Below are 20062 nucleotides of genomic sequence, written 5' to 3'. Positions count from 1 at the left end.
CTTCCTTCCTTCCTCCCTCCCTCCCTCCCTCCCTTTTTCTTTCTTTCTTTCTTTTTTCCCCCTGGTACCAGGGATTGAACCCAGGGGCACTTTTATCTGAGCCACATCCACAGCCCTTATTTATTTTGAGACAGGGTTTTTCATTAAGCTGCTGAGGTTGGCTTTGAACTCGCAATTCTCCTGTCTCAGCCTCCTGAGCTTCTGGGATTGCAGGCGTGAGTTATCATGTCTGGCAAGACCTTAATAGTATGCACTAACATAGCCTGGGCACTTTTTGTGTGCTGGGCACTGTTCTAAGCATTTGTGTTTTACACACATTCTCAAGGAAAGCGCTGGTCAAGTCTATCAGGACTCCAACTGTCCTGGTGATGCAGAAGTGGAAAACGAGGCTGAGAGAGAGTCCAGTGGTCACTGTCAGAGGAAGCCAGGAGCTGGAGCCTGGGGAGTTTACTTTTGCTTGCTGCAGTATACAGTGTGTGTGTGTGTGTGTGTGTGTGTGTGTGTGTTTGATATCACATCCTAAGTTCCCAGAGGTTCATGTGCATTCTTGCAGAAAACAGAACTGTTGAGTGAGCACGGCTGTGAGGAAGATACCCTTCCAGAGGCACTTTGGCTAACCTCAGTTTGCAGGGAACCAACAAAGAATGTAATTTTTTTTTTCTCCCAATAACTGGGCTCCATTGAAAAGGAATCCTCTCAGAATGTCTATGGAGTCCTTGCAAATGAGGGCCAATAAATTATCAGCCCTCACTTTTGTTTTCACTAGCTCACCCTTTACTGAGCAAAATGAACAGCATTCTGTTCCCTGTAATTCACTGCTCACTACGGGCACTTAGCACAGTTGAACCGCGGCTGCCTCTCAATTATCCCTGCAAATGGAGAAGAAGCCATGCGATGGATAAACCCAAACTGTGCATAATTGAAAAAGCTTTCCTACTTGGCTCTCCCATGGGTGAGATATCAATCTGCCTGTTTGTCCTTTAAGATTTATCTCAGCTGGGACATCTCAGAAGACTTTCCTGCCCTCCCTAGGCCTGGTTTGCAGCCCTGTTCTGTACTTTTGTAAGCTCAGGTGCATCCTCTCATTAAAAAAATAAGAGCTACCAAGAATCTGTTATGTATCATGTGCTGTGCCTTTCCTGGGAGAAGGACAGTGAACAAGACGGATGTGAGCCTTGATTTGATTTAGTGAAGGTCCTTGTCTTGTTTGGGGAGATGGAACAGTTATCAGTCTACTAATGTAGAGTGAATGTAAAATATGCTTAATCTTTTTCAGGGAAGTTATTATATCACACTGCAACTGTTCCTGGTTCTGTGATCCCACAACTCTGTAAGCTGCTCAGGGCAGGGTGGATACTTTATTTTCCTTGTATTCCTATCTGCAAATATCGGCTAAACAAAGAACCATCTAATCATGCAGGATGGATTGCATGGGTACCAAGGTCTGTGGTCCTGGCTCTCATCTCCATTCTATCTATACAGACCACTGTGGTATCAAAATGTGGCAGAAGGGACAAAATGATCTGGTTTCTAATCCTGTCTGTGCTACAGGCTATTCGACTCAGATCACTTCTCTCTCTGAACCTCTGTGTTTCCTTATCTGGTTCTCAAGAGCATCTAAGCTTTATCAATAAACCCCTTTAGGATAGAAACCATGCTGTGGTCACTATTTCTTCATCAGGGGCCTGGCACATGCTAGGTGCCCATAAATACTATTCTGAATGAATGAGTTCATTGATGTTAAATTACTCTAAAAACTACATATTAAGTACTGTACACAGAGGATACTTTTACTTCTGTAATGTGTTCATTAATAAGCATGGCGAGGCAGTTCAACATGTATTGGGTGACATAAGACCAGAGCCTGGCCATTTTAAAATGATGAAACTTGACACATGTGTAGTGATTAACAATGATTTCTGGATAAATGAACTTGAAAAATTCATTGATCTCAAATTATAAGTAGGAAGATCTTGCTTATGTAGGTTGAAAATGACAGTCATGGTAGCTGTTCTTCCTATCTCATCGAGTCAGTGGAAGAGCTGAAATTAAGAGGTGTGGAGGGTGCTTTGTACAATAAAAGTAAATATTTTCAATTTCAATCAAATGTATAGAATCCTAAATGATCAAATATAATGCTATTTCTACCAACCACTCTGTTTATCATGAGCTCTGGGTCACTGTAAAAACAACTGGTTAATTTTTCTAAGGCACAGAAGCAAAAGACAATTATAATTACTAATATGGTTGGGAAGATAAGACTCCTGATCTTTGGAAAGAGGTCACATTTAACCCCAGAACCTCACCCTTCCTCCTGTTGCATACAAATAGCAAAGTCAAGAGAAGGAGCTGTGTTCTGCTAGGCTTTCTGACAAGAGAAGGTGAGCATGTAAGTTCTACTGCACTTAATACATCATCATAAGACATCATCAACAGCATCTGCGATTGACAACCCTGGGAAATGAAGGGAGCATCGTTCACATGGGGGCTACTGTGGACCCAGGGCTCATCTCTTCCCTTTGCTCTACATCATTTCTGAAAGCAGAGAATGCATTATCCCTATTTTATAGCCCAGGAAATTGAGATACAAAAATTATGTACTTCACTCAAGGTCACAAAACAGGTAAAGGGGATGAGGTCCCAGGCCTGTTTGCCTGATTTCAGAAGACTGGGAAGGAAATAAAACCTAAGATCACTGCCAGCCATGCTTGAAGTAGAACAAACACTGCAAAGGACTCAGGAGGAATAGCCGTGTGCCCTTGCAAATGCTTAAGAAAAAAAGAATGAGGCTCCTAATAGCTGCGACTTAAGAGCCCAGCTTATCTCTTGTTAAGTGCGTTGGGTTCAGGCAGACTGGCAGTGCAAGAGAAGAAAATGACCAGGGGCCTTTCCAATAGATGGGGATAAAATATTCATTCCCTTAAATGGTGCTTTTCTGTTAATGATGGACAGATAGGAGATCAGAGGCCAGAGCTGCTAAGACAAGTGTGATTTTTAGATAGTGACTTGAAGCATGCACAGAATCCAAGTATGGAACTCAGAATCAGGGAATTCTGAGCTGAAAAGAGCCCCAGCATTTATTTATTTACAGAGGTCAGAGAGATCTGCCTCTAGGGATTCAACCTCTCACTAACTCTGTGACCTAGCAGGCCCCTTATCTCTGTCAACTTCACTTCCTTTGTAAGGTCAGGAAATGTCCCCATTCAAGCCACAGGGGGTGTTATGAAAGCTAATAAGATGCTGCATATAAACCCCATTCAGAGAGCCAGCTCACTGTTCATACACATGAGTACCCCATTTCTAAGAGTCCTGCTGCCCTGTTAAGTAAACTAAGATCTGCCCCCCCCCCCCAACATCAGTGTCCTATGGTGAGGTGTTAGTTGCAAAGGGAAGAAAAGGGCTTTCCCCTAGAGATTGAGCCTTACATGCTCATTTTCCAGATGAGTAAACTGAGATCCAGAGAGGGAAAGGAATTTGGCTAGTTGAGTCAGTGGCTGAGCTGACGTGTGTACCAAGACCCTGAAGCCACACAACCAGACCCACGTTCTGTGACCAGGTGGGGGTTTCTTCCTTAACATTCTACACTTGGGGTTGGAATGGCTGGCTTCATTCTCATGTGTCCATGTGAGTCTGGGAGAAATCATTCCCCTGCTTTGTCAATGGGGAAACTTAGTCTCTGAGAGGGCAAATATCTCGCCCACTGTCACACATCAAAGATACACTGCAGCTCTACACCAGCCTAATCCAGCTTTTTCCAGCACACTAGGATAATCTCTCCTAGCACTTGCCCTGCAAGGCTCTTGGAGACTCCCCAAACAGGGCCAAGTCTGGATTCAGAAACCTACTGCAAGCCAGACAAGGTGGCGCATGCCTGTAATCCCAGTGGTGTGGGAGGTTAACACAGGAGGATAGTGAGTTCAAAGCCAGCTTCAGCACCTTGGTGAGGCTTGAGGCAACTTAGTGAGAATTGTCTCAAAATAAAAAATAAAACTGGGCTGGGGATGAGGCTCAGTGGTTAAGTGCCTTTGGGTTCAATACCTAGTACCAAAATAAAAAAGAAAGAAAGAAACCTACTGCAAAGCCTGCTTTATTTTAAAGGTGCTCTCTCTTCCTGGGATGACTAGCTAATGACTCCTTTGGCCTCACATTCAGACACTGCAAGGTTGCACAGTACTTTAAAATGTGACACTGGGGACAATTGCAGTTTTTCTTTTTAAAGATAGAGACTTTATAAATTATGACTTTAAACAAAACCTCAAAGCATAACCTCACACTTGAACAGAATCCAGATGAATCCAGTGGAAAGAAACAGATTATTATTCCACAAGGCTTGTTTAAACAGAGCGACTGGTAGAAATAACATTATATTTGGTCATTTAGGATTCTACGCATTTGATTGAAATTGAAAATATGTTTTACTTTTATTATGCAAGTAATACACGCCCAAGGCAGAATAGCAGACCACACAACTAAGTAAGTTAAGGAAATTAAAATCAATGATTAAATACATTAAATTTTTCCCTCTCCCATAGTATTTATGTTTTAAATTAGGACTAAAATTCTAATTAGTGAAAAATTGCAGACCGCCGTATTTATTTGACGTGCCGCTGTGCCGTGTTGCAATTACTCAAATAGCAGCTTTGAGGGAAAGCGTGGGAGAAGCCTAAGCTCTGTCTCTGCGCATGCCTGGCTTCAGATCTCGGCTGTGAGTAGTTGAATAACTGGGAGGAAGTGGCTCAGCTTTTCTGAGCCTCAGTTTCTCCCTCTGAAAATGAGATTAAAATACCTGCTCTGTAGCATATTCTTGAGAATTCAATGAGTTTAAAAAAGTGTTTGGCATTCTCCACAGAGCAAATATTTGAGAATTTAATTTTCCCTTCCTTCAGGGGGGGATAAAACTGTTAGCTGGACCTTCTTTTATTTGGTTAGTACTCCATGTGTTGTTTTCAGATAGTAATTTTGAACCTACTGCTTATTTTTAGTACTGGAGTTAGCTTTTTAAAGATATCTGATGAGGAGCTGGGCGCGGCAGTGCAAACCTGTAATCCCAGCAGCTGGAGAGGCTGAGGCAGGAGGATCTCGAGTTCAAAGCCAGCCTCAGCAACTTAGTGAGTCCCTAAGCAACTCAGAGAGACCCTGTCTCTAGATAAAAATTCAAAATAGGGCTGGAGATGTGGTTCAGTGGTCAAGTTCCCCTTAGTTAAATCTCTAGTAGCCTGCCTCCCAAGTCAAATAAAAATAGATTTTTTAAAAAAAGATATTTGATGAGGGCTTTCTTTTGAGAAGCCAAGAACCCTCTTACTATATGATGAGGACAATCTGCCCACTTTAATACAATGAAATGTTGCATTTTTGCTTCAATTAAAAAATGGTTACGACTGTTCAATACTATAACACTGTACCCAACTGTTCATTCAACATTTCAAAAACAAGGCATGAAAACCGCAGGTAAATTGCTGGGGAACTAGAAGCCAATTCACTCAAAGGTATTTCAACAAGTCTGGAATGACCAAGAGACCCCTAGGCTCTCACTGAGACCCCTCAGTGCTTCATGCATTTCCTAGTGGTGCAATGGTAAGAGGCAAGCAATCTGATACCTGGTAAATGTTTTCTTCTGTTTCGGGATCACGGATTGGCTCGTGTCCAGCCTCAAACACAATGTACTATTACAGGAGCCGCCAGAGAGGAAAGGTCAGAGGTGAAAAAGAAAGAGGGGAAAAAAAAGCATTTGGAATTCAAGATACAAATCACAGTAAGCATTCAAGAAACAGGCACAAGAGAAAACACCTTGAAGAAACATTTTGGGTTACTGAAATAAAATGGTCTTGTGCATTCTGGACTTTTTAAAGGAAAACCGTGCAGATCTGCTGATCAGTCCTTCAGCAATGATAGCTCTGGGCCCCTGAAGATGCAACCTCTTTGTCCAATGGCCTTGGACTCAGTATTAGCTGAATACACTGGCACTGCTATCTAATGGGAATGCCTAAGACCCTGACTTTGCAAATCTTGTTATGGTTGAGTCGCCTTCCATTGCTCACTGGACACCCAAGGTCTTTGGTCAAACTCTGAAGAGCTCAGAAGCCCCAGACTCCCTTTTCTTATAACTATCACCATGTTCTACATTCTCAGTTTTAAACACTGAACATCAATTTTTTTTCATGCACGTGTTTTAGATTCTAAAGGATCAGGACATTTCAAAGAGAATCCTCTTCTTCATTCTTTGTAAACAGAGGCTAAAGCTCACATTATAAACAACTCCTCTCCTCAGCAGTTAAAAGCAAGGGCATGTGATTAAGTGCCCCTTTAACTTTTGCTTGTCATATATATACTAGGAACTTTTCCTGACTGAAGTTATCAGTATTATTTTACTTTCATCATAGCAGTACCAGCTTTCTGTATGAAAATATGCATCAATATACCAAGCATATGCAATATGCACCTACATAAACCTCTGTATCCCAGTTAGAAATGCAAATTGGAGTTTATGTTTCAAAAGTCAGTTTTTTTTTTTTTTAAATCTTCTTTCTCGATTTAGGAATAAACTTAATGGAGGAAGAAGCCACCTATTCCCTTTTTTACTGCATCTCTGTTTGCATAGAGCTCAGACATGAACCCAAGAGAGGTCATCTCTACCCACCCCTGGGCTGCAGACCATGAAGAGGGTGCAGAGGAAGCTCCAGGCAGAGACGTCTCTGGCATCTCTCTCGCTGTCCTCACGACAGCCCCTGTGACATGAGCAAGGTGATCAGAGGCCCAGGCTGCCCCACTGTGGGGTCAGAAACACTTCTCTTTATAATTGCTACAATTCACAAACCATTCTCTGGGTTGGTGCTCAAATGTCACCCAAACATCAGTCCCCCTCTCTAATTCTCGACTCAGAAAACTACCTCATTATTCACTTTCTCTCTAAAGCACTTAGAATATTCAACAGATTCTTAAAAACATTCCAGCTTTGGGATCAAACTCTTACAGATTGTGGAGGGGGCTGAGGCAGGGGGAAGAGGGAGGAGCGTATCTCCAAATCCCATGATCCTGGGGCTGGCCAAACTTCTGCTAGGATTTATGGGAATTTCCTCCTGGAGGGGCTGGCAGCCCTTGCCCTCAGAAATAATCTTGGTCCCTCTCCAGGTTCGACAGTCAGTGCATTCAAGTTTCTGACAAAGTGGCTGCACCACAGGCAAAGCCCCTGTAGAACCTAAAACTCCGACTCGTAGCAGAATTTACCTGGTACACAGGATCTTCAACATCCTCTTCCAAAATTGTCTATCACAGTGAGGGGAAGGAGGGCAAAAAGCAGAGGGCATAAAGAAAAAGACGTGAGATTGTATTCAGAAATTACAGGACAGCAGAGAAACCAGCTCTGGGTACGATACACTGGTGGATCATTAATGTAGAAAACACAGAAAAAACGGCAGAACTCCAAAGCCCCCTCCCCACCCCACCCCACCCCCTTCTTTAACAACAAATAGTAAAAGCAACTGTGGGTCTTTAGTCCTCTTCCCCCTGAAATCCTCCTCTGGATTAAAGATTTCACTTTCTCTAACACATCTTGAGTTTCAGAGAATAATGGAACATTTCTATCGGCTGGCATTGGGTGACTGTAATTTACGCAGGAACCTTTCATCTTTGTTTATTTCTGCTTGGCAGCAGCAGAAGGCCTGGCTGTCAGTTTTCACTTCTGTTTATTTTAAGCCCCAATCTTCTCCAGCATCAGGACAAACTCATAGGTGTACCTGGTACACGGCTTGCTCACACTGCTTATCTTTTTGTGCCTTCTTTTCCAATTCTTCTCTTTGCTTCAATTCGTAAATGAGTTGAAAGAGATCTCTCAAGTCCAGAATAACAGGTTCAGCCTGGAGTGAAAGTGGTAAGCACGTTAACAAGGGATCCATACTGAGCTGCAAGCCACCAATTTTTGTTTTGTGGCTACGACCCGCAGCGCTTCATTTTTCTATTAAACTGAAAGCATTCCATTTTTAATTAATTCTACCTTGTTTATATTGGTTTAGCAAATTGCACATAGGCTAAAGTTCATTTCTTCAGCTCATTATATTTGCAAATTCATAATAATCATAAGCATAAAAGGCACTACTTTTATTTATTAGTGAATTCGAATATAATAAAATTAGGGCAGACCTTATGCAAAACAGTTATTTGTTTTCTCTTATTTTCTTTATAAAATAGGCTATGAACACAAGCAAGCTTACTTATATGCATGCCTCTACCTAGCTTAATCAGAAAGGAAAATAATTAGTCATTAGGAAATACCCATTAGGAAAAAAATAAAATAAAATAACTGAATGGGTATGAGTGAGGGTTCTTGCTCCAAAGCTATTCTTCTAGGGGGGCATCTGAGGATCAGCTTCTGGTGGTGACTCATCACTTGGTCACACAGCAGAGTAGATTTTAGAAAAGCAATAGGGTGATGCTGTGGTCCCCCAGAGCTGCCAAGAAGGTCACTGGGCTGGGATAGCTATACTTACCGCCTGGGCTGTTTTTATGGCCACAAATCTGTGATTCCCTTCCTTTCCACAAACGTATCCAAAGGCCCGGTGGTCTGTGATGTCCTTTGCGATGTAGGAAATTTCATGAACAGCATGATGATGCTGAAGGGCCTATCAGAAACAAAACAAAGACCACATTTCAGGGAAATTTCCCTTCAAGTTGTTGATTGGTAAGAGAGGCGCTTCAGCTAGGTGTGAGCAGGCCCAGAGGGCTTTGGAAAAGCTGTGTGGTCCAGACAGAAGGAAAAAGACCTGTCTATCCTTGGGCGATGGAGGTCCTCCTCCATGGTCTCAATGTTGTGACCAGAGAGAGAAGCAGGAATGTGCATGTGCTGAATGAGCATCTATGGGGGTGATGTCACTCTGTCTAATTCAGTGGCTATGCCTCTGCTGAGCTGTCTTTGCAATGCAGCCCAGTCAGACCTTCAGTTTGGTGGTTAACACTTGCCAACCTTGGTTTCTGCATGGTGTGGCAGAGGATGTACCTGAACGATCCTGGGGGTACCATTAATATTCGTAGCAGTAGCTTTGCATGGCTACGGCACTTTCCTGGATGTTGGTGATATACTGTGGAGGAGTAGATGATTTTCTCTACTTTATCCAAAGTCACCATTTGGAGTAGAGGTAGGGTTGTGTATAGGTTGATCTTTGCAAATTTCTTTTACCTACCTACCCAAGTCCTCATTCTCTTTCAATGGCCACTTAAAATTGTACCACATCTATGAAACATCCCTAAACAAGGCGAGCCTTCTCTCCCCAGCAGGATAACTCCCTCCCTCTCTTGTGTTTTCACAGAACTTCAGGGAGGCTGAAACTCTTGATGGATTCCTCACACAGGAACCCCTGGGTTTCCTGATTTTTTGGATCATCTTGCTCCCATGACTCTTTGTCTGTCTGTCCCAGCAGACTCTGTCTTCCTGATATGTGTCATGCTAGCACCTTGCCGTATCTGGCCCATAGTTGTGGAACTAAAGTAAACTGGGATTGACGATCAATAATTTGAAATTCTTTTGAAATTGACCTTCCTGACTTTATTACTTGAGCCTCAACAAACAATGTCCACCATCCTGTTAGGTGATGGTAATCTTTATGGTTATTTTCCTAGATTAAATCTTTTAGAGCAATCTTCATTAAATAGTACCATATAAAAGCTTAGAGATGCTTTTGGAGGCTTGTAGCATGGTAAAACCCCTATGAAGGGCCTTTTCATTATATTGGATATCAAGAGGCTTGAATGATCACAAAGCACTGACTCTCCCTCTCTGGACCTGAGTTTATTCCTTGAGCAAATGAGAAGTGTACATCACATCAAAGGCTCCTATCCCAAAGCTCTCAATCAACAGGGCTTATTAAAGGCAATAAAAAGAACCCCCAAGCAAATTTCAGAAACTCAAAAGGATGAACAGAAATTTATAATGATTCCTAATAAGGCTACAGATTTCGTTGTACATGCAAATAAAAACAAGCGTATCTGGAATTATATCTCCTTATTGTTGTTATATTTCTCAGGTCAAGTTTGCAAAGTTATAGTTTAAATAGTCGAAGTAGGACTATTTAAAGTAAATGCAGTTTTCTGGAGAACAAAATCTTTCCCATTACTGAATTCTACAAGGGAGGGAGAAATGTAACCCTAAAGAAGTTAGTTATGAAAACACTGGGAACCACCAGAGGAGACAGGAAAGATTCTGTAGGTCCTGTTTCATCTCCCCATATCCTTTAAGCTATTAGGAGCTCTTTCCTTAAAGACAGCTTCTGGGTGTAGGGGTTCTGCCTCTCTTGATGGTCAACTCCTTAGACTTAGACCACAGACCTTCCCAAATGTCTATTCCCCCATACATTGCAATCTTAGTGGGCTTTGGACCACATGGGCCATCTGCTGTAGCAGAAGTGCCTGCCTTTGCCTTAACTGTTCAGGACCTGAATGTTTTTCACCTCGCCCACTATTCTTAGAACTCTTTGACTGACTTCATATGTAGTGGCACCCCTTTCTCCACAGAAAATCTTAACTAAGCTTCTCCAGAAATCTTTGCCATAATTGATTTGAGGACTATCAGCAAAAAAGTCTCTACAAAAGAGTTCAATGTAGGTAAACTTACTCTTTTCCTGTTGCTCTATTTTACTTGGCCAGTGGCCTGGAAGAAATCAGCACTCTAGGTGCTGAACGCCCCTTTACTAGTTTTTCCACAAACATTTATACAGTATAGCAGTTTGTAGAAGTATGTTTGCAAATGCAAAATGTGTTTTAAAAAAAGACAAATCCTTTAACAAGGTCCTCTGGCCTTGAGCTGGGCTTCACAGAGATGTCTACATTTCTAAGAGAAGTTCCAATTGGGCTCCATGGTAACAGCTGGCAGGGGGAGGAAAGAAAGGGGAGAAGCTCTCCCCTTCTCAGGTGTTGAAGGGTTAACTTGCCCAGAACAGTGAAAGAAAAAGCTGCTTTTATGTGAACTTCTGCAGACTGAACTTCTGAGCCCTTCTCCTTATATGCTGGGTATAAAGTTCTGAAACTACCTGAACTTGGGGTTCAGGAAATTAATTGATTACAGTGAAAGCTATGCCCTCTGAACTTGGCTGCAGCCAAATAAAACTGTTTCCTGCTATCTTTGGTGCCCTGCCTTGTCTGTCCCCTACAACACATACACTGGGTTGCCCACTAGACATCACTCTTAGAGGGTAGGTACTGTCACCCTAGTCCCTCAAGTGACAATAAGATGAGTGTACAATTCTAATAAACTTTGATACAAACAAAGCTGTTGAAGGAGGAAGTGTTTTGTTAGGATCTGCTTATTGTTTTATCCAGAGGACATATTTAGCTGGTAGAGGAAAACTGCTCCAAGAGCAGTAGCTTTTTCATGGTGCTAATGATGTAAAATTGATGAGATTTATATTCACACACCATGGGGGCATTGATTTATAAGCGTTTGTGAGCCACAATGGTATGTGGCAGCGGGAAGTGAGGGACAAAGACTTTCTTTTCTTCTCTCCCTTTCCTGAAAGTATTTCTCACTGCATAATGTGGAAAATGTTATCCACGTCTCCTATTAAATCAAAGTTTGACGACAGTGGCTTATTGATTGCCAAGTGGAATATTGCTCTAAAATTAAACTGTGATTAGAAGCCTTCCTGGTGGAATTAGATTTACAGATGATTCTGCAATGGTAAAATATCACCTACTATGCAAGACAGCAGATGGAGATGTTTTAATTTATCTGGGAATCCTCATTAAGTGTTTTAAAATCAAAACATTTTTAATGCCTGATGATACCTAATATTGCCTTGCAAAGTGTAGCTGTGGGTGTGGACGCGTGAAGTGCTTAAAGATATTTGTAACATTATCTCTTCCCATAGTTAATTTTATGACATGTTTAAAAGGATTGCCCTGCAAGTGTCTCATTCATTCGGAAAGCAATAGTCAGTGAAGGGATATGTCTTCACTTTCTCTGACCTTAACCATGCAGGCATAATACAGATGCTTGGAAATACAAATACACTCGAATTCTGCTCATCCCACAGTTGTATTATCACATTCATTTTAGCAACTCAAAGCATTGTGCAGATACTTGTTCACTGAGCCTCAAAATTGCCCCATGTCTTCAAGAAGATTGTATCAGCACAATCAAAGAACAGTTGGAACCAGAAGGAGCATTCAGTGTTACATAGTTCAATTCTTGACTTTATTTATGACTGAACAGAGGGCCAGAAAACGTACTGGCAGAACCAGAACCAAATCCAGGCCTTTTCTTTCCTACTCAGGATGACAATACAGGAAGGATGTGCAATTGTATAGAATCGAGGCCTCCTTTCCCCAGACTCCTAGCTCCCTAGTCCAACAACCTAGATGATCCCCTGACCAGTAGGGACAGGGAAGGGGAACAGGGACAAATGGGCCAAAGGTAGAAGAGGCTGCTGAGGATTCCAGCAGGTATCTGAGGTCCAGGAGAGTCTTACATATGAAGGTTTAGGGTAAAGGTCTACAGGTGGCTTAAAGAGCAAGTCAAGGTTGCATGGCCCATAAGTTTACCTCCAGTTCCCCAAAGGGATTCCAGGTTATGCTGTATTGACCTCTTTCTTTCAGTGATACCTGCTGAGCAGCCAAGGCCCAAAAGGAGATTGATCATGGGAGATTAGGCCATGGAGGAGTGTTACCACAGGGAGCCTAGGGCCTGGCAGGCTGTTCTGGAGGTGGTGAAGGCAGGAGACCCAGGGAACCCTGGGCTGGAGCCGAGCAGGACAGGATAGAAGAAAGGCCAACTCTGGTATGTTTCTTGTTGAAAACAATTATTGCCTTGAACAAACAGTCTGGATATTAAAGTACTATAAAAAATTAAAGCAGGTAATCCCAGTGACTCAGGATGCTGAGGCAGGAGGATCACAGGTTCAAGGTGAGCCTTGGCAATTAAAAGGAATAGGATGTAGATCAGTGGTAGAGAGCCTCTGGGTTCAATCCCCAGTACTAAAAAAGGAATGGCGGAGGGGGTGCGGGAGACAGACAGACAGACAGACGGCAGTGTTACTTATTCCTGTTCTGAGTCCTCCTGCTTACACTGTAAGATAAAAGTTGCCACTAAAGAATTAAAGAATTCCAAAGACCATCCAGGCATTCAGTCTGACCTCCCTCCCACATGTGGACTTCAGGTAACCTGCACCACAAATAACTTGAGGAGCTCTCCAGGTTTGCACCTGTCCACCCTGCCCTCCTCCCTCTTGTCCTGTGTTTCCCTATCTATACATATAACCATACCACACACACATCTGTGTCATACCTAGGCTCCAAGGCTTAGCTTCCACGTCTTGTTCAGCCAGGAACCCTCCCAATCCCCTGCAGTAATAACTCTCATTCCTTGAGCCTATGGCATGTGCTTGTCCTTCTATGTATGATGTTTTGCCCTTCTTAAATTCATTTCAGATTTATCCACTCATCCAGCCATTCATGTCATATGTATCCACTGAGTGCCTATTAGGTTCCAGGCCCTGTGCTATGTGTTGCATCTATACAGAGACTTGAAACATAGCCCCTTCCTCAGGGAGCATGCACTCTTCCAAGATAGGCAGGCAATGAAACTGGCACCCACAATGTAACAGGACAAGCTTTACATTAGAGGTGCACACAGCATGTCATACAGGTTCAGCTGGAATGGGGAGAGGCACCAGGGAAGACAAAGGAGGTGACCTCAAACTGAGTCTCCAGTAATAAATGGGAAGTCCCCAGGAAAAAAAGGTAGGAAAGAGCATTCTAGTTAGGAAATAAAACAGTGTGCAAAGGCACCCGGATCCTACCAGGGACATCATGGACAACATCTGTGCAGACATTTTCTATTTTGGGAATGTTAGACCGTTCAGAGTAAGATCCATGTCTGGCTCTCCTAAATCTTACCTCAGTACCTAATATTATTCTTTTTGAATGAGAAATGGTACTTAATGATTTCCATCTTAAGGAAAGAAGGAGGTGAGAAGGGAAGGGGGCAAGAAGGACAGAAGGAAGGGCTGAGCCATCTTGCGATGTGTGCTACACAAAATAGGTGCTCAATAAATGTTCATTGAGCAAATGAATTGGGTTAATTCATGACAATTCACATAGGAGTCATTCTGTGAACAGAGGGTTTCTTATCTGATCATCATTAAATCTTTTTTCTTTGCATTTCCATGAGCCATTTACCAATGTTTAAATGAAGTATCAAATTGTTTGGAGGGTTACTGTCTGACAGAATAAATTACAGAGAAGACTTAATTTGTAGTATGGTTCAATACAGCCAATTAAATACAGTATGGATTAGAGAGTCATCTGCCGCAGACTTCACCATTAGCTATTTTTAAAGAATAAATTCTACCCTATTTAGCCTTCATATGATGATTGTGGTGTGTGCGTGTATGTGTGTGTGTGTGTGTGTGTGTGTGTGTATGGTGCATGCAGGCTTTCCTAAGGCAATACTATTCACCTATTCACAGGAAAAATACTCACTAGGATTCAAGTGAGTTAACAAAAAACAAAACACAACAAAAAAGCAGATAAGTGGAGACAGACATAGAATAAAAATAGATACATGCAAAATACAGTACTTCACACTACAAGCAATTACAGTAGTTAAACCCTCACAAGACAAAGGGAGGCCTGGGCTCATTATAAAGGCCTTTCTCTTTGCTCACATATTTTAGGATGCCTTTGCTACATAGCAGTGCCAGCAAGGTAAGGAGGCGACCTCTGCACCAGCCCCCAGGTACCCATTATCGGATGCTAAATGGAGCAGGTCAGAGGGAATTGTTCCCTGGTTGCCATGTTGAAATTTTCTAGAAGGTATTACTTAAAGACAAGAGCAACCTTCCAAATGACCCAGGCTCTAGCTGAAGAGGTAGTGTGATAGCAGAGTAAAGAGAAGGATTGTGGAGCCAAAGAGAATGCCGGGCTCTATCATCTGTCCAATGTACAGCTGAGTCCTTTTTTTACCTTTCTTAGACTTCTTCCCCTGTTCTACGTAACACAAAGAACAATATGGAGCCCATAATGTTGTTGGAAATATCAAACCAATGCACATAAAGTACATCAGATTGAAATTAGATGCCATTTTCCCCAATAGAATGAAGACGGAAAAAAGGATAATATACTGTTGATTAAGTGTGGGGAAATATTTTCCTGCATACTGGTTTGCCACATATCACAGGGTAAGTATAGCATCTCTCTCCTTGTGCTATTGGGAGGATTAATATGTTAGTGTACATAAAGTCCTAGGGTGGGGCAGGGCACGTGGAGATGGCTGGTGTCAGTCAGGAAGGGTATTTTTTCTTAAATATGTATTTTTAGTTATAGGTGGACACAAGGTCTTTATTTTACTTTATGTGGTACTGAGGATCGAACTGAATGCCTCACTCATGCTAGGTGAGCACTCTACCTCTGAGCCACAGCCCCAGTGCAGGAAGGGTATTTTTTGTTATCAGCAGAGGTATGATTTGGTGCAGCTTCACTGGAGAGCTTGGTTGACTGTATGTTTCAAAACCTTAAAGACATGCATAAACTGACCCTATGATTCCTCTCATAGGGATTTAATTATCCAGAAATAATGTAACACACGGACAAAGACTTAGATATAAGATATTCCCCGCAGTGCTGTTAGAATAGTGAGAAAATAGAAATATCCAAACTGTTGGGCATTAGCTGAGTAGTTGAAGAAAATGCATTCTGTTATATGATGAAATAGTATATACTATGGAAAAAAATCATTTGTAGAAGTAGTTATATTTTGCTACAGAAATAAATTCTTGACACCCCATTGAGTGAAATCAAAAGCATATTACAAAATAGCATGTTCAATATGATACTGTATTTTATGAAAAATATGCATATCTATAAGTTTGGAAATCCATCAATACAATATTAAGGGTTCTCTTGTTTTGAGTGATGGAATTGCCAGTGATTTAAAAAAAAATGGAATTTTTGTTTTTTTGGTACCAATTTTTGCTACACTAAATTCTTTCATATTTGAATATAGTGCCTGTAATGTCATCTATCGACATATATAAGCCATTCTTGAACCCATTCAGTTTCCTTCATTCTCATGCCCATAACCAAGACTTGTCAGTTTTGCCTCTCAGATATTTTCCACATTGTCCACTCCTCTCCCTCTCCATCACCAGCAGTCAGGCCAGGCAGCCATTATTTCCATCCTGAATTATTTCAACACCCTCAGTCCCCACTCACCCATTCTGAGAGTCATACCAAATAGGAAGAGACTGAGAAAAAAGTCTGGCCAATTCAAGCAAGTCTTTCTAGTACCTAAAACACACCAAAGTCTTCCTGTGTCTCTTAGAATAAGGATTCTCTCTAGAGTCCCCTTGCTTAATGCCACCTGGGCTGGTCTCTGTCCCTCAAATGCACTGGGCTCTCACCTGAGGTATGTGTACATGCTGATCTATCTGCAGAGAAAAAGCACTCATCCAGATTCAATCCTTAGTACCAATGTCTCTTCTTGAAAGCTGTCCTGACTTTCCAGCAGAACACAGGTTCCTGTGCCAGCCACAGGTCCTCTGAGCTCCCTGGACTTTTCCATGGGGTTGGACATGGGGTACTGACACCCTGTACCATTAACAACTCCAAGAATCCCTCTCCCCAGCTCCTGGCAATCACCATTTTACTTTCTGTCTCTATGAACTGGTCAGTAACTGTTTTTTAAATGAAAGAATGAATCTGTCAACAGCATCCTGGATCCAAGACTGTCCCTGATCCTGGCTCTAACTCCACTAGTTCTTTATCTGTTTCCCTCTCTAGGTCTTTGTTTCCTTGTCAATTAAAATGAGGAGATGGGGGGATCCAACATGGCGGCGGGCGGAGAGGCAGCGTTTTCAATACCCCCCCCCAGTGATGGGGTCATAAGGACGCATAGATAACGCTTAGACTCTACCAACGGAGATCTCCTAGCAAAATTCCACTGAAGAGAGACCGGCCGGGAGCTACTAGGATTTTTTGAAGCGACAGATTGCCCCAGACGAGCAAATCCCTGCCAGGAGATGCAGAGGTCCAGTTCCGCCAGCCACAGTCCGCGCACCGCGGCGCAGCTGCTGGCCCGTCTGCCAGCAGCAAATGCGACCGGGTCCCGCTAACCTCCGAGACTCAGCTTGGCAGGAAGAAGTCTTCAGCCAAGCCTTCATGAAATAGTGAGCTGGGAGCTGAAGCCAACCTGGGACGGACCAGTCCCACCCCTCCCTTCGGACACTCCGGCAAGGAGCCTGGGGCCCGCCATAGCAGAGGGGTGATGTCATCGGAGGTCGGCCGACGGAATTCCTTCCCAGCGGAATCCACTTCAGCAGGTGTGTGACTCCCTCCCCATCCAGATACAAGTAGCCAGGACACTTCATGGACCTCTCAGGGGTCGTGTCTGTAGGGTAGCAGAGGGGATCCCCGACCCCCAACCCCCCATATCACCAGCAGTGACTCCCAAGGTCTTAGCCGCCAGTTTACCACAGCACTGGGGCTTAAATGGGACACGCGGTGGGGCTGCAAGTGTAACTAGATCTCTGGGGAACCGCTTCTGGTGAGCAGGACCTGGCTGGCTGGCTGACAGGAGGAAGGGGGGTAAGGGCCGGAGAAGTGAAACGGCTCTGGACTGACAAGTCTGAGAGACTACCAGGAGACGCCTTACAGGGATTGCTATGGGCAGGTAGAGAGCAGAAGCTCCGCTCAGAGGGCACAGCTCTGCCTACTGGAAGAGAAGAAAATGGATCTCTAAGACTTCAATATTTTTTTTTCCTTCTTCTTCTTCTCTCTCTGTTCCATTCTCCCCTTTTCCTTCTCTCTTTCTTTCCCGTTTTAAGTTTTATTGTTCTTTTCATTCTCCTCTAATCTATCTCTCTCTCTCTCCTTCTTTCTTTTTAAGAGCATCTTCCTTCCCCTACCCCCCAACTTTCATCCCAAGCATTACGTCTTCCATTACGTGTAATTGTCTAAATGCAAATAGGAGAATGTCTCGAGGCTGTCTATAGGGCTCCTAAAATACCTAGGTACTACCAGCACCTTGATCCAACTGCCTGTTAGTATCCACCTTCAGTAGAGCAATCTTCTAAAGTAACCAAGACATACTAACCCTCGTACCATCATAGCACCTAACCTAAACATATAGTCCTAAGAACAAACAACAAATCACTATATGCATACAGGATCCAGAAGCCTTTTATGAATTGAATGAATCAGCTTTAAAGTACAATAAAGCCCAACATTTCTAGACATAATCTCCCACCACAAAGGAGAGACAACAGAGATATACAAAGCCAAAACAAATGTATAGGAGAAAGCAGTTACAAAGCAGTCAAACAGAGCTGGAAAGTAACGTGAACAACATGAAGAAACAAGGGAAAAAAGGACTGCAAACAATGCAGGACAATTTAAATCTACAGGAGGACCTAGAAGCATCAGAAACATGGACAGGGAAAGAAATCAAGGCATACCTAACTCAGATGGAACGGAATATTAGAGAAGACATGAGACAGCAAGTCCAAGCATTGAAAGTTTATTTTGAAAACGAACTAAACAAACAAATTCAAACTGCAAAGAACGAGCTTTACCAGGAAATAGAGATTAAAAAAAAACAAACAAANATTTGGGGTAAAAATGGGAATTCATAACTCACCTGAATCAAATGTATGAAAGATGATATGTCATGAGCTTTGTAATGTTTTGAACAACCAATAAAAAAAATACATGGTGGAATAAGATGGATATCATTACCCTAAGCACGTGTATGAAGACACGAATATTCTTTGTATACAAGCAGAGATATGAAAAATTGTGCTCTATATGTGTATTATGAATTGTAATGCATTCTGCTGTCATATATAACAAATTAGAATTAAATTTTTTTAAAACACACCATTATTAAAAAGATTTAAATGATATATTTTCAAAGTAGAGGTTCTTTGGGTTCAACTATGATCTAATTACTTCCATGTGGTAATTAGGTAAATAAAAAATATAGTTTTATAAAAAAAAATGAGGAGATGGGAGGCAGTAAATAATCACGTTCTTTTTAGCCTCAACATTTGCAAACCTCCTTTTTAAGTTGCATAACAAAATAGTAGCTATAAAAGACAGCTTCTTAGCAGCTCTCTAAATATATGTTATTAACACACAGACCTGGAAAAATGTACATGAAGCCCTTGCCTGAAAATAGGGAGATGCACTTGTTAACTAGCTGAAAGCATCCCAGACCTGTGATTTGGGCTGAAATTTGTCTAACAGGCAAAGTGGAGTCAGGTGTGCTTAATCAGTTAGCAATCACCAAAGTGACACCAAAGCAGATTTCTGCTCAGGAGACATAAAAACCACTTTAAGCAGGGAAACTGGCTTTGGTATTAGTTTCTTAATACTGGGGTTCAGTCAAAATCCCACACCCATGAGAAGGGATGCCGTTGTAGCATAATCAAAGTTGTTAACAGGTTGAACTGACCTTCCTCTTCCATTAAAACTACCACTCATTCTGCAAAGAAGGCTCCCCAAGGACTAAGAGGAGTAGGATGCAGCCAGGCTTTCCAGTACCAGCCAGATATGTGTGTATGTGTAGGGGGGGGGGGCGTGTGCAGGGGAGGGCTCCCACTGTAGCTAAATGCTCAGAATAGTTTGCATATTTTGCAGTCCTATCCACATTCCAGAAAGAACGTAGTGTGAGGGGAAGATGTTCACCTTCCATGACTCTATGGCTATGGGCAAGTCACCTTATCTCATTGAACCTGTTTCTTGATCTGTAAGACAGGAATGGTCCCCTCCACATAGGGCTGTGAGGAGACCCACTTAACCTGTCTAGTAACACATCTGGTGAATGGTGGGAAGGCTCTTAACTTTTGGATTTTCTCCCAGTCAACTGAGTTTAAGATTCTCAATCTGATGACAACAACATTATCTAATGATTACATTATATGGTATTCAAGCATCAACATTATGCAATGTTCAAAGGCATAGGTGAGGCCTTCCTGGGAATTGTAAAGGTAATAGTCTGCAAGAGGTGGTGTGTGTGTGTGTGTGTGTGTGTGTGTGTGTGTGTGTGTGTGAGAGAGAGAGAGAGAGAGAGAGAGAGAGAGAG

General features: G+C 42.4%; 1 protein-coding gene across 6 annotated transcripts in view; it reads right to left on the bottom strand.

Annotated features, from left to right (window-relative positions):
• Dab1 (DAB adaptor protein 1) overlaps window positions 1-20062 on the bottom strand; it is a 1139889-nt gene that overhangs the window by 64098 nt on the left and 1055729 nt on the right. For 4 of the 6 annotated variants that reach the window (XM_048815305.1, XM_048815307.1, XM_048815306.1 and 1 more), the window contains 4 exons: window positions 8484-8615; window positions 7734-7853; window positions 7225-7263; window positions 5598-5663 (listed from right to left, as the gene is read on the bottom strand). In XM_048815305.1, the coding sequence (XP_048671262.1) occupies window positions 5598-5663; window positions 7225-7263; window positions 7734-7853; window positions 8484-8615 (357 nt within the window). The remainder of the gene's footprint in view (window positions 1-5597; window positions 5664-7224; window positions 7264-7733; window positions 7854-8483; window positions 8616-20062) is intronic. The other 2 variants (XM_048815309.1, XM_048815308.1) reach the window with 1 other exon arrangement.

This window comes from Marmota marmota, unplaced genomic scaffold (genome assembly GCF_001458135.2).
Source record: "Marmota marmota marmota unplaced genomic scaffold, marMar, whole genome shotgun sequence".
Classification (NCBI taxonomy): Eukaryota; Metazoa; Chordata; class Mammalia; order Rodentia; family Sciuridae; genus Marmota; species Marmota marmota.
The sequence above is the reverse complement of the archived record's forward strand: the minus strand, read 5'-3'. Positions and strand labels throughout refer to the sequence as shown.